This window comes from Prenolepis imparis, unplaced genomic scaffold, assembly GCF_030444845.1.
Source record: "Prenolepis imparis isolate NDT839.2.m4 unplaced genomic scaffold, iyPreImpa1.0 SCAF_2, whole genome shotgun sequence".
Taxonomy (NCBI): domain Eukaryota; kingdom Metazoa; phylum Arthropoda; class Insecta; order Hymenoptera; family Formicidae; genus Prenolepis; species Prenolepis imparis.
In genome coordinates, this window is record NW_028141160.1 from 23,343,744 (window position 1) to 23,370,037 (window position 26,294).

A 26,294-nucleotide genomic window follows, 5' to 3' on the forward strand; every position below is an offset into this window, starting at 1 on the left:
CATATATTATATACACGATTTTGGGACTGGAGTTCCTAAAATATCGAGGGGGAAGGAAGGGGATGAATGATTTTGTCTTCTGAATAAGAAATGCGCATCAGCATCTTAGGCTTTTCTTCGTTTTCAGGAGTTACCACGTCGCAACCCAGGCTACGTCACTGGCGGGATCCTCGTGACACAGATCAACGACGGCAACTATAACGGTATCCGTTGGTGACCTACTCTCGGCGAAGTCGCGCTCTCTCGGTCCTCCACCTTCGTCCTCTCTTCGTTTTGCGTCTTTCTTCTGGTCCTCTCCTTTCGTTCCAGGGCCGAGTATCCAGCCGGGCCTGCGCGACTAAAATATGTCATATTTGTCAATTACACAAAGATATACTGAGTCTCTGTCAAAGAGACGATTCCGTACTCTATACACGCTAATTCAACGGTACGAAAAAATTCATCATCTTCCGCAATTTGTAAAATATACGCGAGACAATATTTTTAAAGAGACTACATATAATATTTCAACATCCAATTTTATTTTTGCGCAGTTATCTCAATTGGAGTGTCGGACACCTTCAGTCGTCTTGCCATCTCGTCTACTTCTGCTCGACCGGAAACCAGCCGGGAATCAGGACGTGGGCGAGGCGAGATGGTCGGCCGCCACTGTGTGCCATATAGCATCTTTTCTCCCGTACGTGGCTACACTTTTTCTTCCACGTGAGAAACATCGGTACGGGTCGCGTATGGGCGGACGAGACCGGACCGCGGCTGATTACGGACAGACAGTAATGAAAGCGGCCTGCTTGCTCGCGCACGATAGGTAGATAGGTAGGTGCGCGACTGTCATGTAGCCGCGCCGAAGCCGTCAATGAGACCGACAGCCGCCGCCGTTGTTGTTGTTGTTCCTCGCGCGTAGCAGGGTGACGTAGACCCTGCGAGAGAGAGATTTCAGAGTAGTCGATTGTCAAACGGTTCGACCGCGGGTCCAGCCGCTGGACCAGCGAGTTATGAGAGCGATCGCGCTCTTCGTTCTTCAGGTGAGCGCTTCTCTGCGTCAACTCTTTACTTCTTACTTTTTTTCTATGAAGATGAGTGAACAAAGTGTTGAATTTGCCTTGTGTGAGAGATAGATGAATCCAAAGAAGATGAGAAGTATTTCGTTTCTGTGAAATTGCCTAATTTACGGGTTACTTGGTTTTATTCTATCTCTATATCATCATTTCTAATTAATTTCTTAGTAATTTATATAATCTGTGTTAAATCTGTGAAAAAAACTTATTACACGTGTGTGTAAAGACAAATCAAATTTTTTAATTTTTATTTTCTTGATTTCATCAATTTTTTTTTTTTCCTGAAAATTAAAGTGGAGCAGATAGAGATAAAGAAGCTAGAAGATATTCAATGATCTTATTGTTAATGTCGATCTCTGGTTCGACAGATCGAAACAACTCTTCTAAGCATATATCGAGTTCTTGATCAATCCTTCTTCAAGTTTTAATTCGCTTATTATTAATTAATTAACAGATGATTTAATTTTATTAATCGATTAATTTTTATTGAGAAGAGAATCGAAACAATTAATCACGCAAATAATAAATCACTCGATAAGATTCAATTGTATACAATAAGATATTTGACCATTCGTGTTGCGGGTGACCATTGAATTGCAGATGCGAAAATGTTGCTTATTATTAACTGTAATTTAATGGATTTAATTAATTTTTTGTTCAGAAGATAATTAAAATCTAATTAATCGCGCAAATAAAATGATTTGATAAAAAAGATGAATTCGTGTTGCAGGTGACCATTGCATCGCAGTTGACGAAATGTCAAGGCAGCAGTGGCGGGCCGAGCACGTTCGGATACGACGCGTCTTCGGCCTGCAGCAAGCCGTACTCGCGCGCGGGACGCGCCCACCACGAGGATCTACCCTGTGACTTTCGCCGACAGAATTGGTGCACGATCGCCGGTAGCATGTACCCTTGGTATACCATGTCCATTTGCGTTATACATGTCTCTTTCACGTTCCTAATTGATCGATATGTTCTTTGAACTTTCGCCCGCGCCCGACATTTGTGCGCTCGTATGCACGCGGTGTGGCGAAAGTTTCAGCATCGCATCGTCGTCCAAAAGTAAAATCAAAATCGATTATCTGATTTAGAATTGAAATTTAAGATTCGCGAGAGACACAATTAATTTTGAAATCTTTGAATCTTCTTTTCTCTCTTTTCAATTACACATTTTTATATTCCGACTGTAAGATGTCGTTTTAACATATCTTAATTTCGAGTGATTAATTCTGATTTCATTCATTTCACTCGCGTCTCTCATAAATTAAAATAAAAAAATAAGAAAGAGAAAGGAAGAGAGATAAGGAAGATTCTGTACATGGAAGTGTACAAAAATATCTGATCTTATAAAAAAAAAATTATATTGATTCTATTTTTTAAATATTAATGTTTTATTGCTGTTGTCTTGATTATTACTCGAAATAAGAAATATTATACAATTCTTACATTAGTTAATTTATGTGAGAGAAAATTCGAATCGTTTTATCATCTTCGTCAGTATAAGATTATTATGTTCTGTTGCTCGTTTACAGGCACGCAGTACGTCGGTTCGTGCAGGAGAATCAGGGATTGATGAGACGCATGTACGGCGATGAGAGTTACATTAATATTCTCCGCGCGGAATTCGAGAAGAATGATATTGAATTAAAATACGACGAGTATCATCATTTCGCCGACGATCTGAGGTAGTCTCCTTTCTTTTGCAATTTTCTTCGACAATATTTTATTACTAGTTGCTTCCTTTACCGATTTTCGAATAGCGATTTTAATATATTTTTATTTCTTTTTTTAATTCATCTCGTACTCTGAATAAGTATAAATTGTCATCTCGCGTGCCGTGATTTTCAGACAATTCCAATATGACGATGATTACGAGTTGATCGATGACGATCAGAGGAAGCTTAATGCGGACGAGAGTCGCGGATTCATCAGTCGCTCCTTCAATGATCCCATCGCCAAACGACTGAACAAATTTCCGAAGCTCAGCGAGTACACTAGGCCGCACTTCAGGCCCACCGAACGGACCACTAGTTCGACTGCCTCGAGCACGAAGCTTCCCTCTTCGATTTTGTCTTCAACGTCGACCAGCGCCACGACTTTCAGTACCCATACGCCATCCTCGACGACGTCGTCCTCGACCGTGTCTAACACTACTGTAATAAACATGGAGGAGAAACAGGAAGAGGAGATCAAGACTCAATCTCTCGTAACATCAACCTCTCCAAAGATTTCAAACATCACTGCCGAGATTACTGACGGTGATGATGTTGCGGTAAATAACACGACAACGACGGCTTCGCCGAGCATCACTGTGGCTCAGATCGTAAGAGAACAAAATTTTAGCATCAACGAGATTCCCGGGCAAAACGACAGGCTCGACGAGGACCTAGATGAACTTGTAGAAGTGACACATTCAGAAGAAACAACGGTCAGGGAGGATACGACTTTGGAATCGGTCGGAATGACGACAACGACGACAACGACGACGACGACGCCAAATATCGTCATCTCCACGGAATCGTTAGTCGAGCGAGATGAGGAAGCGGAGGTGCTTGATGCTGCTACAAAGACAACCGTACATGAAGAAATAATAGCTACAGCAAGCAACGAGCAGCAACAGTTCAGACCGCGTCCCGAGTATCGGCCGTCGAGCGTGGCCGAGTCTTCGACAAGTGTCAGTGGACAACTTTATCAGGACGTCGCGGCGAAAGATCATCATGAGCAACCGGTGCTGAAGCTTAGGGGCATGTAAGTATAATATTCTTCACTTCATAGTCTTTACCCTTATAATAAAAATTCTGTTTATTAAACAAAAAATTAAAATATTTTTCTTTTATTTACAGAGATTTTAATTAAATTCTTATAAAAAATGTTTAAAGATTTAAAAAAAATTAGATATAAAAAATTACATGCAAAGCAATTAACAAAGTTTTTAGAGAAGATATGAAGAAAAAGATAAAAATAAAAACTACAGAAAAAGTATATATAAAATTAATATCAAATATGAGAGAACGAGGACGTCAAATTCTTTGAATCACAATTTTTAATATTTGTGCAGAAACGCCTGTCCAGTCAAAGAAGAGGTAGTAGCACCATTTTGGGCCAACAACACTCGCGGCGAGGTCTTGGCTCTTCTCAATCTCTATCCCTTCGAGCAGTATGTACATTGGGAGAAGTGCACGTAAGTGTCATTGTTATAGACGAGAAATATAATTAAAATGAAAACGAAAAATATTACTTATTGTCAGATACTCAAAATTATTTTAAATTGCCTAAAATTGTAAGTGTATAAGGAAATGCATACATCTAGAGCGACAAAAATTAATATGGTTTGGAACAAAACCCTTAAGATTAAAATGTTTAAAATTTTAAATAAGATTTAAAATGATGACTAAGGCCCGATTGCATCAACGTTATTTTGGTTTTAAGCGAGACTTAAATATGTGTTTGTCTTTATTTATTGAGAAAGAGAGAGAGAGAAAGATAAAGATAAATACATATTTAAGTCTCGCTTAAAGCCAAAATAATGTTGGTGCAATCGGGCCTAAATGTGTTAATTTTACCCCTTAAGGCTCCTGGGTGCTCACCGCGGCCATATTGGAATTGTGACATCAGAAGCGAGAAATAACATGTTGAGATGTTTTAGATGCCATTTCTAAATAAAAACATATTTGCATAAAATAATACGTAAGATCTCTTTAATACACTTCTAAAAAACGCCGAAAACTATTCTTTTCCCTTGACAGTCAATCAACAACCGTAAAATGATTGAGATATCAGACTTTGACATGCGGAATGACTGCGCATGTGCAAAGACCAGACGGACTGGGCCTCATAATATTACATTTTACAGCTGTTGATTGATTATAAAGGGAAAATGATAGTTTTCGGCGTTTTTTAGAAGTGTATTAAAGAGATCTTAAGTGTTATTTTATGCAAATATGTTTTTATTTAGAAATATGGCATCTAAAAATTTTTAGCGTGTGTTTTCTCGCCTCTGACGTCACGATTCCGACATGGTCGGCAAGGTACCAGGAGCCTTAAACTGAATTCCCACTTTTGATCTATAAAGTATTTCAGAGAAAAACTTTTCGACAGGTGTTTTGTTTTTATTCATCTATCGAGTTCTTCTTCTTTATTCATTCATTCTTCATTTTTCCCTTGAATTTCATCTCGATTCTCGGTTGCAGGCACGAGAACAAGCAAATGTACTGTCGTGACGGATGCAGATGCGAGCAGCAGTTTCGGCTGCACCGGCTGCTGGCTTACGACCCCAACAACGAGTGTCGTGGAATTTTCAGCGATTGGTTCAAGTTTCCCAGTTGCTGCGTCTGTCGCTGTTACGATCTACCATTAGAGTTTCGAGTGACATCACGTTCACCACGCACTTCGCGCAAGCGACGAATTAAGGTGCAACTACCAATGCGGGACCGTTATCCGTGATCTAATTGTTTTCTTGCTGGCAAATTGCCAAATGACACGGCGTGTGTAAGAACGTCCCGCTAGATATAATCGTACACAAAATTCTAAAAAAAAAGCAATACAAATCAATTCGTTGATTAGAAAAATCTTGTCTCTGTTCAATTCAATTTAAAGATTGTTAATATTTATTATTGTTAACATTTATTTCTTTGTGGAAGAATTTTCATATTTTTTCTATATGTATATATCAAATATTTTTCATATATTGAAGTTTTATATACAAAGTATATGTTTGTAGATTTTTTGCATATTTATAAATATTTATGAAAAGAATATTTATGTATTATCGTTGATATTATTTAATATTTTATGATAAATTAAGCTAGAATGATATTTATAAACGAAAGAATGTTATCCGAGGAAAGTATGATTAAATTCTAATAATAGAGAAAAAGTTCATGTTCTTATACATATGACAGATAAAAAAATCTTTTCTTAATACATTTTTGTTTACTATAATCTATCAAAGCGATTTGTATAAGATTTGATTAATTTGGCAAAATTATTTTTGCAAGTAATAATATACAATAAAAAAAAATAAAATTAAGTTAAAATAAAATCATTCTTATTTAAAGAAACTTATTTTTTACTTATATATAATTATTCATATAAAATTAACAATTTCATAGTTCATAAAAAGCGATATATACAAATTTAAAATCAATGGAATATTCGCTAGTTTGAAAGTACTTGTAAGCTTTCTCTCTTAACATAATTATCGTATTTAGAACCATAACAAGTGTAATAGAGAAAAGTGCATAAAAATATTAAAACAATTTAATGAATACTGTTATATTAATACTGTTATATGAATACTATTGCTATATACTTTTTGGGAAATGTTACACTAATCAATATACTTTTTCGAGATTTTAAGATTATGTACATATACTTATTCTAAAACTTCGCTATATAATAATAATAATAATAATAATATAATTTGATATATATAATTATTGTAGTACAAATAAGGCTCGTGAATAAAATACGCCATTTTTATACTATTCATACTCTTCTCTTTTCGTAATCGTTATTTGCGCATTATTTATTGTATAGTCTCGTAATTTAAATGATTAATAATTGTTTAATATATTCTCATTAAACTTAAAATTAAGTTCGCGCATTGGTGTGTGGATTATCCTGAAATAAAATAGCGTGCGCCCTGGTTTCGTTATATATCTGATTTTATTTTTCTTATTTCCTTTACATATCATCTCCGACAACGTTGCGTGTCTTACAAAGAAGAAGGTTCACAAACAGTAACGATCCTGAAAACGTTAATACTTTTTTTTGTCTGTTTCGGGCATTAGCGGGTGGCGCGGTGAATACAAGACACAATAATACCGATTATATATAATATATGTGTATATCTTGTCGTTACACGGTATTCCATTCATTACATGGTATTACAAACGTCATATTATTCGTATCCCATCGTAATATATATATTATATGTACATGTTATATATAGTACATATACAGGATATTTCGTATTCAGTCTGTACGCGACACTCTGTAATATTTATGCATAGAATATACGCGTTTTTTTTTACGTATGTGTATTCTCGTGTAATAACGTGTTATATAGATAGTAAGAGCTGTAGGTGTGTATATTTATAAATACCAGCTAAAAACATTTGGTATCAAAACTATTGCAGGAAGAAGAAAATAAAACGTCTTCGAAAAGTATATCTCACTCGTCAACGCCCTTCTCGCATTACAGAGTTTAATGGAGAATATCCGTATTAATTAATTATTACATTAATGTAAAAAGGAAGCGATTCAAGCCTCTACTTTTGAATTTATGCCGAAAGTTACTCGTCTGACTCTCCTTTAAAGAAATTAAACGTAAATATAAATTGTAACAAACTAAGATTCAATTAAATTTACATAAATTAGTTACATTGTATATGTAAAAATTAAATTCATAAATAGATTTAATATAACAATTTTAGCGTCTGAGCTTTAATTTTCACGCATGAGGAAAACAGTTCTTCTTTTTTTTTTTAAATTAGAAGTATGACAGAAAAGAAGAGGGGAAGACGCGATTCTATAATTCTAACGACGAAGAAAGACGTTTCATTTTCGACGTGCAGTAACACTTAATCGGGACTTGAAATATCCCGATTCGATTATCTCGAGTACGTCTAATTTCTTCGCTGTACGCACCAGCGCGCGAAATAGTTTTACTTTTTATAGTCAGATTGTCTACACACTAATTTCGCGTTCCGTCAATAGCTACGAAGCTATCCTGCGGAAGACTATATAACCAATTTGTATAAAAAATATCTCTATTTCTTGGCACAATCACAAATCTCTGATGCGTCAATCGAGCATTGCACTTTTTTTTACGAGTTCTATAAATTGCTTACGTATCTTATCGAGCTGCCTATTATTTGACGTCTTTACTTCTTTATTTATTCAATAGAATTAGAACGGTGAAAAATTTCTCGAGAAGCTATGTTACATACATCACTTTCGCAGATATAAAAAAATCGCTTTGATAAATGATCGCAAAATGAATAATCGTTCTGCTCAGATTTCTCTTCGAAAAGCCAAAGAGACGCGCAATAAAACGTTTTCTAAAAAAAGATTAAAGCGTATTGCACACTATACGTAACATGTCAAGTGTTTTCTTACTCTAAAAATTTTAACTATCCGACCCGATCAGTACGTATTGCTCCATTTTGAGATCTATATAAAAATGTTACACTACGACATGACGTATAATGTGTACACATCTTTACTAATTCAATCTTTTCCAATAATGTTATACATTAATTTTAATTTTACCCTCAACCATAAAAATATATGAATTAATTGAATAAAAAAAATTGATTTGAAAAACTCTTCAATGCAAATGGAAAAAGCATTTTTCAATTATAGTGCACATTTTTATACGTGATATAAATTTATCAAAATTATATAATTAAAAAATGTTATAATTAAAAAACTTATGCATTAACAAAAATTTATAATTGGCATTTTCTTTTTGGAAAGATATGGTTCATTGTCTAAATAGATCACTTATTATTAAAGAGCAAAACCCTCTTAACGTTCTTATACATGTATAAACGAATTATGCAAATGCTCATATACTTGATATATTATTCTTGTTATTATAATTATATAATTTATATGCTAATTTATATCCTGCTTCCAGAAAAATGCGCAATTTTTTTTTAATATAACATTTACCAGAAAAAGTGAAACTTTTCATATCATTATTATAATAATGTCAAATTCTAATGAATAGTAACTCGCGTATATATGTCGATTATTTATAATATTATAAAATCTCATAACTGTGTGGATATATACGTTGTTGCTATCAACTATGCTATCATATATCTGTGAAACACGCGTCGAGAACATTGGATAATAATTTATAAACATTAGCAGGAACGATGATAATTCGTCGACAACTTCGACGATATATATGTATATATATGTGTGTGAGCAGTTGTTCGAAATTTTATTATATATGCTTTCATCTATTCAATAATAAGGTCGGCAAAAACATGTGACATCTCGTTATCCGAGATCCCTCACGGCAGCGGTTTCACTCTTATTGTTATCAGCGTTTCTCGAAACTACCGAGCACTTAATTATTAATTACCAATAACGTGATGATGCTTTACGTAGCACGAACCCCCCCGTGGCTTCTCCCCATCGTACAAGTTAATTGGAGCGGAACATTTTTGCAAAAAGTACACGTCCGGAGTTAATCGACCGTACTTTTTTCCCTCTCTCTATAACTTGCGACGACATTTAACGGATACGCACAAAAAAAGTTAAATTCTCGGCTTTCTTCTGCTTGTAAAAAAAAAAGGATGAAGATAGAAATACATATATTGGGATTCTGAGTTACTAGGCTATACTAACATAAGAATTTAAGAGTCTCGTCAGATGTTTGTTGCTTAAGAAGATGATTATGCCTCAGAAAAATGTTGAAAAAATTTCCAGTTATGTTATATATTGCTTTTCGCGTATAAAAAAAAAACCATCACATTTTACTGTCTCTAGTGAACTTCTACTTCAAATTTGTTCGCGTTTCTTCGCGCGTAATTAGAAAAGCGTCTCATCTCTCGTTACTTTCGCCTGCAAAAGTAATGATATACCTAGGTAATTGCAACATACACATGTCCCCTCTTCATTAAGCGAGTAGTATCTCGATTCGCGATTTATTCCTGATGCAAGGAACAACTATCTTTTATATCGACAGAAGTGAACGCACCCTGCATATCCGCTTAATAATTGAGTTAATATTGTAGTCGCGAAATTTTTCACGTACAGTGTAATCCGGGTAACTTTGGTATTCCTAATCGATCCTTCCACGTATTTCCACCAACACCTAATATCATGCCGCCTTCATCATCACTATCAAAATGGGCAGAACACATGATGGTGAACTTAATCTCGCATGCTTGAGCGTAATCGCAAGTGCAAATTGAGCAATCTCGTACGTGGTAGGGATATAAATATTCTTTCCTCAAAAATTTTCGCTCTTACTGTCAAAGTTATCCGGATCCTACTGTAAACAGCGAACAGTTTCATTGCGATGATTAGTATTTCATGCTTATAATAATATGTGTGTCAACTTTCGGATTATGCATTAATTAATATCACACTTCAAACTACGAACAAGTATTTTCACTTAGTAAGAATCCGTCAACTGGCAAAATAATACATCACTTTCGTATAAAAACAGCGACATTTCTTTACGTCTCCCTAATTTGCTAAATTCCAAAAATTACTAATCGAAAAATGTCTCGTTCTTTTGATTGCAACAATGACATTTCAGTGTAAACAAAAATACTCCGTTTCTGTCGGATTTAATGATTAATATAATTTAGTAAGTATTTGTGTATATACGCATTTACACTCTTAATAAATTATACATATATACGTATATATACATATATGTATATGTATCTATGTACACGTGTACATTTAATAATATTAATTACGACGATATATATGTTCGTTATATATTATGTGAAAAATGTACAATAAATTTCAGATTATAAAGAAAGAAAAATTAATAATTCGGATATACATATCGTGTATATCGTATTTTCGATCACTAATCAATATCTTTACATCATAAATTCCTTGCAGCATTACAATATATAACGAACATCGTTAAGACACTTGAACAATTCTCTTTCTGCGATCTTTTACGTTCTTCACGTATCCCAAGACGTGAAGGCAGAGAAAAAAAGAAAGTTGCGTGTATCATTTTGCCCGTTTTTACGGTAATATGTGTAGAAGATATAAAGTCAATATAAAGTGGACAGGGCAGATAGACAGTACGGCGAGGAGATAGTGACGTTGTTAGGACGAACGGCAGATAGACAGCACTGATTATTATTTATCGTATATCGATTGATTCGAGTGGCAGGTGGCAAGTCGTAAGAATACTAAGGAAGATCAGTCGTGATCTGTGCGAGGATCGCGAAGCCGCATCAACAGTAATATTACGAAATAGCGAATAACGCGATCTTTGCGATTTCTTGCTCTCGGCGTGAACGAGGGCGAGGAATAAATCGAACTCTACGAGATAATACACATGGAACAATTTTTTGCAATTCTTACTGCGAAGAAAGACTAATTCAATGATTGCTGCATTGGCTCTCGATTCGATTAAGCTAATCACAACCGATCAATTCCGAGCCAAGTGCAGCCTACCTAATGTGACATATTCGTGCTGGATTTGACTTCTCCCCCAAAGTCGCTGATATCGATATCACTGTTATATATTCGCATATATTTAATTAATATATTTTTTTTTGCTTCGAAAAACCACGTGCTTACGATGAAAAATATTGAAAGTGCATCGTTATACACATTTGCGTATAACATATATATCTATATGTATAAGTATTGCCCAAAATATGTATGTTTTGTATCGCGTATAGGTATATAATATATATTTATATATGTAAAAGGATTGTTAAGTTGATATGTCATCGAAGGAGTAATATGCTACGTGTATCACAGTGCTGTGTGATTGAGAGAGATTAATCATAACAGCGCTAAGTTTCTCTTTTCTCATTTTTTTTTTATCTTGTTCTCCTCGTTCTCCTGTTTTGATCCACATCGAGCGAGTGTTTCCGATTATTTATCGAGCTTTACACACTCAAAATTTTGCCATACGATAAACATTATTCGAAAAGAGAGCAATTCAATCTCCCGGTTAAAAGAGACAATTTTACATACGATATATGTCACTTTATTCTCAAACTCGTAAATGAAAAGAAAAACATGCTCCTTCTTCCAGAAATATATGTATTTCCTTAGAAATCGTTCGTTGGTATATAAATTTTTTTACGTTCACCAGGTCTGAGAGTTTATGTATTCGCGGTACAGTGTGATTGCTTTTTTCCTATTTTTTTTTCATCAGACACCAACCAATATCTTGGTCCCTATACACATTTAAATACACAGGCGTGTCTTAAACGCGCGCGCGAAACATTTGAAGAAAATAAAAAACATCGATTGCACAGGGCATTTAACTCTCCCTGAATATATCAAAAAGTATATATCTATTGCTTCTCTGTATTAAATGCGCCACACACGCTATTATAATGCAATACCAGTAAATTTAATCACAATCCTTACGAGTTAGCGTTAGTATTCCTTTTAGTTTTTGGTCTCGCTTCTAACTTATATGTCTAGATATTGTCTCGTTGGAAAACAAAATGTCCTCGCGTGAAAACCAACAAGCTCGCTTTTCGCGTTTCTCAGCACTTCTTTCTTCCTACTATTCGTTATACGATCTGTGACAGATATATATATATATGTATATCTCTCTAGATCCTCGTTCACGTACATGATTATTATATCGTATTATCACAAGTACTGAACTGCTTCTAATTGCATTATAGAAGATGATGATTCGCAATGAGAGAAGCTGATTTCTCGTAATGTCGAAAAGATTTCGAACAAAGAAGAAAAAGTTTCGTCTCTTTCGTATCGCATATATAGATTTTTTACGGATACACTTTCTCGTGTATATTCTTATTTCGTAAAAAAATTACGTCCTAATTACTATCCTCAAAGTAATCAGACGCATCTATCAAATTATGAAAAAAAAATAACAGTTCAGGTACAGATACGGTTAACTCATACGTACTAAACAATCGTAAATTATAAAATTACATTAATTTAAAAAATATTCCCTAAATCATATATATATATATATCTTTCTCTCTTCTTTGTAGAAAAATCGTATTTACAAATAATTATGTAAGAACGTACAAAGATACATGTATCCACATTTTCGCGTATTTCTCGATCTACATTTGTTTTAAGGATATATATAAATCGAACTCGTATAACCGCGCGCATCGCACGAAGCGCTTATATATAAGCTCGTTTTTAAGAATAGCGTAGTATAAATTCGCGAAAATTCCAATCTCAAGATAAATAAGAAAGCAATCGTGCGTATTTGTTATGAGAAATTACTCGTTATTAAATATAAGTGTTAGTCTCGTAATTTCATCGACTTCGCGTTTGACTGTTACAGATATTACAAATCGGTATTTAAAGTTTTCAGTTGCAAAAGAATAAAGTATTGAGCGTGCGTCAATTCCATCTTTCCACGTTGACACTTTACTCTCTTATCAATTCCTTAATTTAATAATTAATTCTCTTAACCCCTCAAACACTCAATTAATAAACACTGTACGCGCGCGACAAAGTATGTCTCTCTCTTTCAATTATTACAAAGTTAAAAAAATAATATAAAGCAATATACAAAGCATATAAGGACTAAAAATTAATATTATAAACTTGCATAGATTATCAATTACAAATAAGTAGCACTTTCTTTTCTTTATACATAATATATATATTTTCTTATATGCTACTTTTATGTAAATTACTAATATATATAGCAATTTACATAATATAAGCAATTTTCCGTCAACCTTGTGCTCTCTTTTTTCTTTGTACATCAGTTTTGGTTTGAGGGGTTAATTATAATAATATGCAATAGCCATCGTGAAACGGCTGTATAATTTATTTTCTAATCGATAAACGGTTCGTCAATGTTAATCCACCAATTATCTAACGGGCCATAATACGACGAGTGTTTTTATACCGATCCACTTATGGTCTCGTACGAATTATTGGTTTCATGAACCATTAGCTGCATTTCCCGTTGCATTGCTTGATTATATCGCGCGATCAAAGATCGAAAACTGGCTATTGAATTGTTTGGTATATTTATCTAATGAGTATATAACGACGAGCGAGTATTTAAAAACAAAGAAAAAAAAAAAAAAATCAAGCACCAATTGTATATGTCACTGGTTATTTCTCAAGAAAGCCAATTCCGAAAGAACGCGAAGGAAAAATAATCTCCTTCGATATGAATTTATATACTTTAAGTGTAGATCTGACAATAATCACACATATACAGATGAACTATATATATATATACTGACATAGCGATGCGGATAGTGTAAAACAAATCCACATAACTAAAACACGACATGACGATTCAGTGTTTGAAGTAGCAACTTAAAGAAATGCGACAAAAAACTGAAACACACGCGTACGTACCTGTTTTTAAATTGCGATAATGTAACGAGCTAAATGCGCTAAAGCAAAATGGAGATTGTAGAAACTCGTATTATCACAACCAAATTGAGCGATTAGCACGATAATTAAAAGTGGCGGTTTTTCGTTAAGCGGAGGATTTCTGAATTGCGTCGCACCCTCCATCGGAAAATCAAGAGACCATAAAAAATAATTGATTTTGCATAGCAATCTTTTTGCATACGTGCACGACGTAAGGGCCCCCTGGTGGAATTTAGATTGACTTCCACTGCGGCTTGTGGGGACCCCCCCTTTTGTGTCAGGGACCCCCTCTAGGAACCCACAGCGCTTTGCTTTGCTCATCATCTACAGCGGCTTTCACCTGCGTGCATATATACGCCACGCTCACGCCTGCCGGAATCACGGCTGAAATATTTTTAATTGAGTAAACATCCGCAATATATATGTTAATTATAACATTATAATAAATATTAAGCCCTGCGCACAATAGAGAAAATATTAGGAATAAGAATTATTTTAACATAATAAAATCGAAAAACTCTGATATACAAATACAAATTCAAGTATAAAAGGCTCTTATTAGCTTATTAGCCCTTATTAGTCCTTTATATCCGAATTTGTATTTTTATATTAGAGTCTTTTTGATTTTATTATTTTAAAATAATTCTTATTCCTAATATTTTCTCTATTGTGCGCAGGGCCTTAATCATAATATTAATAATAATTTGTATCATTTGCATTGAATTATATATAATCTTCATTAATCTCTCTCTCTATCTCGTAATATTAACATTTCATTTTCATAAATTGTGCTGCAATGAATTGATAGTATTCATATTCAAGATCAAAATTTAAAAAAGAAAAAGATATTGCGAATAAATTAAACATAAAACATATTTATTAAACTAATCTGTTCTAATACTGCGCAATAACAGCAAGGTGTACATAAACTGTGTACATTTTTCTTATACATACAAATAAAACTAGAAATACGATTTGCTTACCGGAGATAAACTGCTTATACTCTGCTTCTATCTTAAGCGCATGCTCAAACATCTCCTTCGCGGCCTTTGTACTGATTTTGTCGCTCGGATATCTGGAATCTTTTACCTCTTTAATTTGCGTTCTATCCTTGAATTTTATCAACAAAACGATAGGATAAATTTGATGTCTGTGCAGCCTCTCGATGGAAGCCATCGACACATCCAAAATACAATGTGTATTCTACAAATATAAATATACATTTATATATTATTAAATAATAATATTATCAATTCCTTTTTTGTTATATCATTACATATATTACAATTATATATTATACACACAGTAAAGAAATTATCATTTATAATATTATCATCCATTCAACAATGAGACATATTGGTGTACTTTACCTTCTCGCATATATCTTTAACGGCTTGTACAGTCGTGCATTCAAAATAGCTTCCTTTTTTCCTATAATCCACGTAGAGCGCCTCGCGCAAGCCTTGTTCCAAAGTCGACTGCGAACAATGCATTGCCTCCGCTAGACATCTAGTAAACTGTCCTGGATAGTCCTGCAGAAGTTTCGTTACCACACATTCGCTAAGCGGACCGATTATCAGCACAGGTCTCAAGGTAGGATCTGTTAACAGTAATGAATCTCTTATTAGTAACAAATCATCTATGTGTCTAAAAGATGTATTGCGCAAACAATATCGTGAAATTATTGTCGTAATTAAGAATTATAAGATTGTAAGCACGTACAATCGAGCCTTTCAACGCGCTGATAACTCGCCGGGAGAGTATCTTCGTTCAACGTTCCGCTATCGCTGTACCATCCTAAGTTGACTCCGGTGAGATGCGACAGTTCCTTGGTGCTGTCTCTACTGGTACTTCCTGCCGAACGGGGTTGCTTTTTCCGACGGAAGAAGCTTCTCCTCGCGCTCGTGTTGCTACGTTTGCCGGCATCCTGTTCCAAATCGCCCAGAGAGCGCCGTAAGAGCAACTCTTCCTCAACTCTGTTAATAATAACAACAATAATAAATTATACATCTCTTACAATCTTGATTGAAATAAATTGTTATCCATTGTATTCTCTCTTTGCTTTTTAAACGTTAAATATAATACAGATTCTATAAAAATGCAACTTACTTAAATTTGCTGGGGATTATCCCGCAAGTTTGCCTACGACCGGTCTGATCGACTATCCAAGCGCGCCAATGGCCCGGGGTGCCGTTAAACATAGTATTATCCACGTATAGAATGTCTTCCCTGTTGAAACGCAGCTGCAGGCTGTCGCCCACCTCACCGGTTCGATCGAACAGTGCCTTCACGTAGAAACTATCGCCCGGTTTGTCCTTCACTTCGTTATATCGCTCGAGCATGTACTGGGCGACCATCGTCACCTTATCCGCTGGTCGTGCCAACTCTAGGGCGGCTTGCTCGGCGGTCGCTTGTCTCAGATCCACGCCGTTGTATTCCAGGATTCTGTCGCCGGCAAATAGGCCGGCCTCCTCGGCGAGACAACCCGGTTGAACGGAGTGCACGAAGATACCGACGCCGTTTCCGCCCACCAGCGATATACCGAGATTCGAGCACTTTCTGGTCTCGATCAGCAGATATCTAGGCTCGCCACTCGGCGGCGGTGGTTTCCGGTTCAGCTCTTCCTGCGTGGGGCTTCTCATCGCATTTTGCCGCAACATTTGCGCGCGGTTAAAACGATCCAACGTGGCGGCGCTGCTCAGTCCCGGCTTGCGAATGTTGATGTCCAGGGAAGCGGAAGGTCGCATCTCGCGCTGTCGGTCCTGAGTACTTCTCACATCCAGGGAGGCGGACGGTCGCATGTCCCGCTCGACGCGTAGGGCGCTCATGACGGGGGCGGCGGTAGTGACGGCGGTGGCGGTGGCGGCGGCAGAAGTGGTGGTGATGGTGATAGTAGTAGTGTCGCGTTCCGGTTCCTCGCGCTCCAAGGTTTCCATCTTTCGCGGTGCTTCCGGGCTGTTGCACGGTGTCGGGGAGCCGCTGCGACTTCCGGCCGCGACTCCGTCAGCGGCTTCCGACGAACTCGAGGACGAACCCGCTTCTAATTCGGTGTATTCTTGCAAAGAAAAATGCAAGAGAAATATAAATGAGACACGTACTCTGATCAACGCGAAAGCCAAATTAGACAAATATCCTGAAAAATTCGAATTCCCTCTTCAAGGAATTCGAATCCAAAATGTATTAATATAACGAGAAAAAGAAGAGGAGAGAAAGTGCGCGCGCAAATCATGCCGTTAAACGTACAACATGCTAGAGATTCTTCAAGTGCGTCTTTTTCGACGAGGATCGTATTATTTATGCTTTGGCGCGAAAAAAGACAATACTCACTCTCCGGACTATACTGCACCAGCATTGTAATCGAGTTACCGCACTGACGTAGAACGTTGGCGGCCAGTTGATAGGTCGCGCTCCGCATGTTGATGCCGCAAACCTCCAGCAACTGGTCGCCAATCTGTAGGCCGACCTGCGCCGCCAGGCTGTGCTCGTGCACGGTGGAGACAAACACCCCGCCGCTCTTCAGGCACTGAATCTGAATGCCCAGCGGTTCCACGGACTTGTCTATGTGCACCCTGCGCAGTTCGCCGGGTGCCGGACGCGACTGCGAGTAATAGTAATCCGGCATGCTGGCGCGCTTATGACCGCTACCGCTTCCTCTCACGGTCCCACTGCTGCTCTCGGTCCCGCTGGTACTGTTGGTGCCCGGGCTCAACACTTCTACGTGGAATGTTGGCATTGGACTGCCTCGCTCCGACGTTCTCTCTATGCTACCGGTGGACAACTTGCCGACACTGCTCTTGGACGTGACGCTGGTGTTGGACGGTATGCGGATACGCTGGTCCTCCTTTCGACCCGGCAAGGTACCGCCTTCGTATCCGTGTAGGTAGGTGGGCGTGTCGCAGGACATACCGAGCGGCAATGGGCGCGACTTGTGATAGTGCAGATCTACGGAGGGAGTGTGCAGGTGGCTGAAGGCGGCCACCGGGGTCACTGTGCTCTGTGAACTCGGTCCGGGGCTGTACGGGGGCTCGAAACAGTAGGTACGTGCGTCAGGCAGGCCTATCGATTCGCCGGACTGCGCGGACGGCAGCGACGGCGGCGATGGATAACGCGAGGGTAAGGAGTGATTCTGGTGCTGCATAGAATGCGGATGGGAGTGCGACGTTGTGACGTACGGCTGATGCGAGGGAAACGGAAAGTTACCGGGTGCCAATTGTTGACGCGATGCCGGACCGCTGGTGGTCGACGTCGCGGATGTGGTCGAGCCGCCGATACCGGACGAATAGAGCTGCGAGTGTACGCGATTGTGTTGCAGCGTGTCCGTCGTCACTTGCGTGTCGCTGCTGCTGCCGCCGCCGACGCCGGTCGTGTACTTTTGCGGTCGTTTGTTTCCAAAGTACGTGTCGAGATCGCGACCGACGCCGCCGGACTTGAGCGAGAAGTCGATGCTGGTCTCGGACGGCGCCAGCGCGGAACCGAGTCGTCCAGTCTCCGAGGTGCTGCTCTCGAATTCCGTCGACGGTGGCTTCTTGCTGCCGCCGTCGATCGGGATGTCCTTGAACTGCACCGCCGGAGTGAACGACGACGGCTTCTGATTAAAGAGCTGCTGTCCGTTCTTGCTGAAGCTCGGTAGCGGCGTCTCCACTGCTTTGTAAACGGTATGACGATTATTGACATTGGAAAAGTTGGTGAGGGATATGGGATTGGAGATACGATTGTAATTGTAATTATCGTATTTGGGTAAGAATGCACTGAGGGGGAAACGCTCTTTCGATTTGCGTGGGTGCAATATAGTACCGGTCCCATTCTGTATGAGGGGCACGCCTCGCGCCTTCGGCCACGTGCCGCCGTTCTTCTCGATCTTCTCCGTGGCGCGTCGCTTGCTGCGCTTCAGTACGCCGTTGTTGTTGGTGTTGCTCGCCTTCTTGTGGTAGCTGTCGATCACCGAGTCGAGTTCCGCTATCGCGTCCTGCTCCTGCTCGAACGTATTCGGACTAGAATTGCGATGGCCCTTCTTCTTGTTGTTGTCGTCGCGCTCCTTACTATGCTTGCGACCACGTACTATGTCGATCTTCTCCCGGAAGTTGTCCCAAGCGTTGCTAATACCGCTCGACTTTTCGCCGCTCAGGGATTTTGCGGCTTTATAGGTGTTTCGGTCGGCGAAATTCGTCGACAGATATCGCCTCTCGTAGTCGTCCGACGAAGCCTTCAACATCATTCTCTCTTGCTCGGTTTGCGAACAGCTGTTTACCATCTTTTGCTTCTCCGCGAAACTGCCGCCTATCGTCACTGTTTCCGAACTGGCGGCAGACGGTATCGAAATACCCTTCAATGTCGTGATGGTTAACACGTCCACGGTATCGTCGTTTAAGATTGCCATCGCTTCGTGCACCGTAGTAACGGTATCCATCGGTTTACCATTAATCTAAAAATAAATTTTAAAATCTAATGTAAAATAAACGTCACATTTTAGACATTATAAATATGTATATAAATAGAATATTCAATCACGCACATGGAGATTATCTCTTTCTCTTTCTTAAACTAAGATAAATCAAAATTCAAGCTTTATCATTTTACTTGATTTTTTTTATTCTAAGAAATAAAAGAAAAGAGTAAAGATTATTTATATTAATACTTTGTGAGATTATAAATCTATTAATTTACACAAATTAAAATAAGACAGATTTGGAGCACAAACTGCTTCTACGTTACTTACGTTTAATACTCTATCTCCTACGGCGAGGTTTCCATCCTTGGCGGCCAAACTGCCAGGCGATATCTTTGAGATATAAATTCCGAGTTCCAGAGTAATGCCGTGCGGCACTGAACCGATCGACAACTGCGTGGTTCTCAACGGTCGTCTGGTCATTCGGCGCCGCTTCACGATCAGAGTTACCGGATTCACAGTAGACGAACGTAAAGTCTCCAGGATCACGCGCGTCGACACGGACGTGCAATCGACGTTGTTCACTCGCACGATGCAATCGTTTAGTCGCAGCTTACCATCGAGGGCGCTACCCTGCGTCACTTGCGCGACGTAGACACCGGTGTCGTTCGGATAGTACGGACTGTCGCGGCCGCCGACGAGGATCAATCCCAGATCGTCGCGATCCGATTCCAAGCAAATTCTACCGGGCTCCACGTGAATCGGAATCATCTCCCAATCGTTGCCCTCGTCGATCTGCGCCAAATGGCTGGTTCGCAGCGCATGATCGCTGAATTCGATCTTCTCCTTTAGATCCTTCAACTCCTTCGATGCCTCGTTTCGTTGCTTTTTGATGTCGTCGGAATCGCGCAGAGCGTTAGCTAGTTCGGAAACGGCGCGATCGCGTTCCTTTCGCAATTTGTCGCACAGACCCCTTATGCCCTCTCGCTCTAGCACTATCTTGTCGCGCTCACTGAAGGCCCAGTCCCTCCTTCTTTTCGATACTTCGGCCTCCTGAATGGCCTCATCGAGCTCCACCTGTAGCGTGTCCACGGTTTTCCGGAGTTTATCCAACTCCAGGTTGGCTTGCTCCAAATTATCCATGCGTTGTTTATCTCGTGTCGCATAATCCCTTGGGTTCGACTCTTTCTCGGCTTCTTTGCTGACGCTGTCGCGTTCGCGGCTTAACGAGTTCAACTCCAAACGATGTTTGTAGTCTCTGCTGGAACCATCGCCGGTGTAATCGCCGACTTTCTGCTGTAACTCATTGCACAGCTTCAAAGCATCGTCCCTGTCTTGCAAGGCGGACGAGATCTCCCTCTTCAATGTCTCGATTTGATAAGATAACGTTTTCTTCTGTAAATAAATTGGCGTCGATATAATTGCGTATAATAGGATATATTTTTATAAATAATGTAAATCTCAGATTTCCTACAATCTTCAATTTTTTTTTGACGATTCACAGAATGAGACCTTCACTAATTTCAGAAAATAGCTGTATTATAATGTATAATAATGCAAGGAATTGTTTTTTCTTTGACTTTCGTTTATATTGCGTTAAATATAAATGATTAATTTCTAGATTGAAATCGCACAAAAGTTATGTGAGCGACAGTTTTATACTCGCGACAAACTGAAAGTTTCTACAAAAAGATAATTATAGAATTAAATAATTGTTTCAGACGCTATCGTATTCTTCCAATCGTTCGCGATAAGATTTTTAGAAAAGAAGTAAACGTTTCAACAATACCGGAAGAGTGCATTAAGATAAAGTGTTGATAAAGTGTTGATAAAGTTCGAAATTAAGTGCTTTTAGAAGGAGATTAAAAACTGATCTACTATAACATCATGCTGCTTTTTCCTCTCCATACGAAAAGAAATTCAATAGATAAATTAGAAAACATATATGAAAATTAATTACTAATTAGATGTGCGTTCCAACAATTCTTAAAAACAAGCCAAAAATAGAGATATTACGGTTCTCTACAAATATCTATACAGAATACGAGAATAATGAGAGAGAGGGGAACGGGAGGATGAATTAATAATATTTTCATTACTTCTTCCATGAGCTGCTTATTCTGCGTTTCCAGATGCGTGACTTTTGTGTACGCTTGCGTGAGATCGTCGCCCAACTTCTCGATCTCCTTATGCACCGTGTCGCGTTCTCCCATAATTAGACTGTATTCTTGCAAAGCGGCGTTTCGTTCCTCGGTAAGTCTTTTCATATCCTTGCTGGCCTTCATGCGCAGCACCATCGCCTGATTGATCTCCTTCACCGCCTCCTCGTGCTGCTGCTGCACCTTGGCGAGCGCTTCGCGATACTCGTTTCTCTCTCTTAACGCAATGTCCCACTGACGAATCGCGGCGGTGCACTGTTGCTTCAGACCGTTGCGCTCGCGGACCGCGCTGTTGCGCTCCTCCAAGACGCTGTCGTACTGTTTCTTGAGCCTCTTGGCTTCCTCTTGTGACAACTCTAGCTGTATTTCGCACACACGTGTTGTTACGTTAAATTTCTATTATATCAGAGTAAAACGTGTTGGGAGAGGGGGGAGAGATAACGCGGCGTAGATAGAAATAATCGGACATGAAATAATAAATCGAAAAGACTCTGATAAATACAAATTCAGGTATAAAAAGGGATAGTAAGAGCCAGACACAGATATTAGGTGCAACAAAATTACTTAAAAATTCTTTTATACTTATTTGGAACGTTTCAGTCCTTCCTTTGGATCATTCTCAGCATATCAATTCAAAGCATATAATAAAAGAACTCTCGTATATAAAGCTGTATCCTCTTATTATATCCCTAATAAGTCAACAATTGATATGCTGAAGATGGGCTTTCAAAAGAAGGAACGTTCAAAATAAATGTAAAAAAATTTTTAAATAATTTTGTTGCACCTAATATCTGTGTCTGGCTTTTACTAGCTATATAGCTTGCTATTGAATATACTTGCCTTATTAACGGCAGAGGAATGCGACGCAATCAAATCGTCGTATCGTTTCCTGAGGGAATCGTATTCGTCCTTAACAGCTTCGTATTTTCGTAACGCAGATAGATAATGCTGATTCAAAGCATCGTTGCCCGAAGCATCGGAGACGAGAACATCTTGGTTCTGTATGCGCTGCAATTCCGACAGTTCCTTCTGTAGGGTCTGCACCTCCCGGTCCAATCGTTGCTTGTCATTTGCGAGATCACTATATTTCGCCCGTAACGCGGAGCTTTCTTGGGATGTCGCTTCTAGTTGATTCATGACTGCTATATGTTGCCCGCGATAATACTCCAATTCCTTCATAGTATGCTCACACCTGTGTTTTGTACATGTTTTTTGGTTTTTCGTAAAATGTTGAAGTTGAATCAAAATATACATCCTAAAAGCGAAGTTTCAAGCGTATGTGAGAAAGATGTGTGAACGGTGTGAATATATAACTGAAAAAATATACATGCTAAAGTGAAAAAATAAGGAGAATTAAGGATGGAGGGACGAAGAGCGAGGCGAAAAAAGAAATAAAATCAAAACAAACCGTCTTATGGTATCGGAGTGCTTATGCCTAAGTAGTTGAAGCTGATGCATCGCTTGATCGCACTGAGCCTGCAAACCGTCAAATTCGGCACTACGACACTCGGGACCACCGACCGGGCTTCCGACACTGCCATAACTTCCGCTATCCCCCTCTGGTTTTATGCCACACGTGACAATTCCAATGGCAAATGCGTTGTCGAAAACATAATTGATGCAACCCAATATAAAATGTGTGCATGGAAAATGACATACATTTGGTTTCGTGTAATAAATAATAAATTTGACAAATAAAAAATAAATTTAAAAAAAATACATATATGTATATAAAGAGAAAAATTGGGAACAAAGATATGTTTTGTACATTGATTTAATCTAATTTAATTATTCTTCAGCAATGTGCATAATAATGATGCTACAAAAGGATGTCACATAGAGAGTATATTAAAAAAGAAAAAAAAAGGTGATGTACATAGAGATGTGTCTATATATGCACATGTATTTTTATAACTCTTGTTTAAAAATAATTCTTACCCATGTTAAGTGCACCATCTGGAAAATTAATTATAAACACCTGTATTACTTCAAGACATACATACCAATCATGTATAAAGGAAGAAGAGAAGCGCAAACAGAAAAAAAGCAGAAGTAAAACAAGTAAAAGTACAAATAATATCCGAATAGAATGCGTTAAAATTTCACAATGAAATTTAAAAGTCTGAATTGCTTGTTACACTAGATGGAACAACATAATCAGAGGTCTCGCTAGCTTTCACCAGGAAAGAAACTCTAGGTCACGCATCTAAGTACAAAATGACTCATTATTTTCCTTTAGCCAAAAAAAGATTATCAACAATATTCCAAGTTATATTGACATTATATCTGTTCCATCTTTAATTCCATCGCATCCAACATTTAACAACAATAATTCTTTCCTTGATGCATCTATATACGTGCAAATTTGTTCCGCAACACCAAACAGAGAGAGATTTGAGCAGCAAAGTGATATATTAAGAATCTTAATTACATTAAAAATAAAAATTGGAATTGTAATTACGTAGAATAGAAAATTCTACAATTTTTTCTTTCTTGAATCCCTCTCTCTTTGAAACGGATATGCCGATATTTCAAAATAAGAACGCGTACATGAAGCAGAGTCCTCGAGAGCTTCTCTCGCCAGGTTTAACTTTCCGATAAAAATATTTCTGCGGCGGCGACGACGGCGGTGGCGGTAACGAGAACGATAACGTGTCGTCCTGACGTCGTAATTAAAAATACAATGACGCGCTGACGTTGGTTGTAACGCGACGCAAAGACATTATCGAGCCAGCGCGCGATGGCCGTTTTTTTTCTCTCTCTACAAAGAAGAAAAAAAAAAGGAGGAGCAGAAGAAGAAAGAAAGAGGAGAGTCGAAAATAAAAATTGTCTCAACTACTCACCACTACTTCCAGCACTGTCCAAGGAGGATGCACCAGAAGCCATGGTTCTCCGCGGTGGATCTCGGCGCGCCGCGGAGTGAGAGGGGAGGTTTGAGAGAGTGCGAGTTGTGCGATTACCATCTACCAATACGGGCGCTCGTCCTCGTACGCCAGCGACCAAGTACGAAGCGGGGCAGGTATCGCCTGGAAAAGTGTACACTATCGTACTTCACGGAAGAGCGAACCCTTTGTAAATTACTAAGAAGCAGCCTTCGGGATGACATTATGGCCACTATATACGTGACACACAAGCATGTGTGTGTCTGTGGAGAGGTGGAAGAGAGGACTGGGAGGGGGGAGGGAAAGAGTATGCACCTGACGCGCAACACGTATATATATATATATATATATATATATATATATATATACATATATATTATATATTGAAATATATTATATACATACCTCCTCCCGTTGTCGCCGTCGTCTACATCCCAACACACGTGTCGCGCGGCGTATCATCCAAGGGATTTTCTTACGCATCACTTCTCCCGCGCGAGCGAGTGCGCGCTTAGCAAGAGTATATACCAGGGGGTCGGAGGAGAGAGAGAGAAAGAGAGAGAGCTGGTGTCTCTCTCTCGCGCGCGCGCACATACATATACACCCGACCCGCTACTGACCGAGCGCGACACACATACACGTACACCGACGATGGGAGGGGAAAGGAGGACGTATGTTTTTCGAATGGACGTAATAGATTGATCTAAGCGCGTATCGATGTATCCAAACTCGTCGTCATCCTCCGCACCGATTTCTCGTTGAGTCGTCCGCCATCCATCTACCTTCCACTGCTTCCCGATTCTCGTATTTTCGGGAAACTACTCGACGAGGAAGGTCCCCGTCATCGGGACGCTGCTAGAACGAGCTCCAAAGTACGATCATCATCAGCGTGCTGGTGTATCGATCCCTCGATCCGATATATGTTCGTCGATGATGATGATGATGATGACGTCTCACGAATTATTCACCCTCGACTCGCGAGAGCTCTCCCGAGCACGACGATGACGACGATGACGTATACCCAGCCCGTAGCTACGCGATCGGAGAGTCGCGATCGCTCACCTGCCGCGCGAACAGGAGGATCCAGTTGTCTGACAATTAGCCATTTTGGTCCTCGCCTGCCTCGTATATGTCTCTCTCTGTTTCTCTGTGTGTGCGCGCGTGCCTTCCGACACGCTCTCTTTCTCTCTCTCTCCACCCGCGTTGTCGGTAACACAAACTCAACAATGTAAACTCCGCGCACGGCGAGCGCCGACTGCGATCGGTCACCGAGGAACCGCTATCGAGAAGCGGTCTCTACGCTCGGATCCCTCTATCTTGAAATTATGGAAACCGAGTTCCTTCTCCTCTTCCCCTCGCGCCGTAAATATTCTAGAATAGCGTCCTTTCGAGTTCACTTCGTTCTAATGGCGCATGCGCAATCGAAGAATGTCGTCGCGCTCTCTTCCTTCATTCGCTTTCGCTCTCTGCGCATGGTCACGTGGCCATTTATGTCAAACGCGTGTGCGGCGGGCAGTGAGCAAGAGGGGACTTTCAATTTACGGACAAAACAGCTGAGATTCAGAACAGTGAAGGAAATACAGATTAGAAGAGTCTCTGTACGTCGTTTACGGAACTTGAGGTACATATATACTTTGTAAAAATATATATTAATATTTTATTACATATTCGCACTCTCGTAAAAATTCCGCAGGCCGAAATAAAAATGGCGGCGATGCAAACAAGTACGTATATATAATGA

The 26,294-nt window shown here is 39.1% G+C and overlaps 2 protein-coding genes across 13 annotated transcripts; one reads left to right on the forward strand and one right to left on the reverse strand.

Annotated features, from left to right (window-relative positions):
- Positions 1–143: 143 nt before the first annotated feature.
- On the forward strand, positions 144–6,438 carry Spz4 (Spaetzle domain-containing protein 4). 2 transcript variants are annotated; one of them, XM_083032380.1, is made up of 7 exons: positions 144–427; positions 534–676; positions 1,786–1,970; positions 2,588–2,740; positions 2,904–3,803; positions 4,114–4,236; positions 5,246–6,438. In XM_083032380.1, the coding sequence occupies exons 2-7, from the start codon at positions 635–637 to the stop codon at positions 5,496–5,498; spliced, it is 1,656 nt and encodes a 551-aa protein (XP_082888506.1). In that variant the 5' UTR covers positions 144–427; positions 534–634; the 3' UTR covers positions 5,499–6,438. The 2 variants fall into 2 exon arrangements, with proteins under 2 accessions (XP_082888506.1, XP_082888507.1); XM_083032381.1 differs by lacking the exon at positions 144–427 and having other exon boundaries at positions 594–1,022.
- Positions 6,439–6,703: 265 nt separating this feature from the next.
- Positions 6,704–25,846, reverse strand: Dlg5 (MAGUK family member discs large 5). Of its 11 annotated transcripts, none has more exons than XM_083032389.1 (13): positions 24,515–24,691; positions 23,610–23,627; positions 23,080–23,230; positions 22,512–22,926; positions 21,612–22,067; positions 19,843–20,907; positions 18,921–19,548; positions 17,454–18,767; positions 16,236–17,181; positions 15,849–16,102; positions 15,497–15,726; positions 15,110–15,329; positions 6,704–14,510 (listed from the first exon to the last, which is right to left on the reverse strand). In XM_083032389.1, exons 1-13 carry the CDS (start codon positions 24,555–24,557, stop codon positions 14,404–14,406), a joined length of 5,847 nt encoding a protein of 1,948 aa, XP_082888515.1. In that variant the 5' UTR covers positions 24,558–24,691; the 3' UTR covers positions 6,704–14,403. The 11 variants fall into 11 exon arrangements, with proteins under 11 accessions (XP_082888515.1, XP_082888514.1, XP_082888513.1 ...); XM_083032388.1 differs by having other exon boundaries at positions 17,454–18,770; XM_083032387.1 differs by adding an exon at positions 24,222–24,432 and having other exon boundaries at positions 17,454–19,548; positions 24,515–24,647.
- Positions 25,847–26,294: the final 448 nt, after the last annotated feature.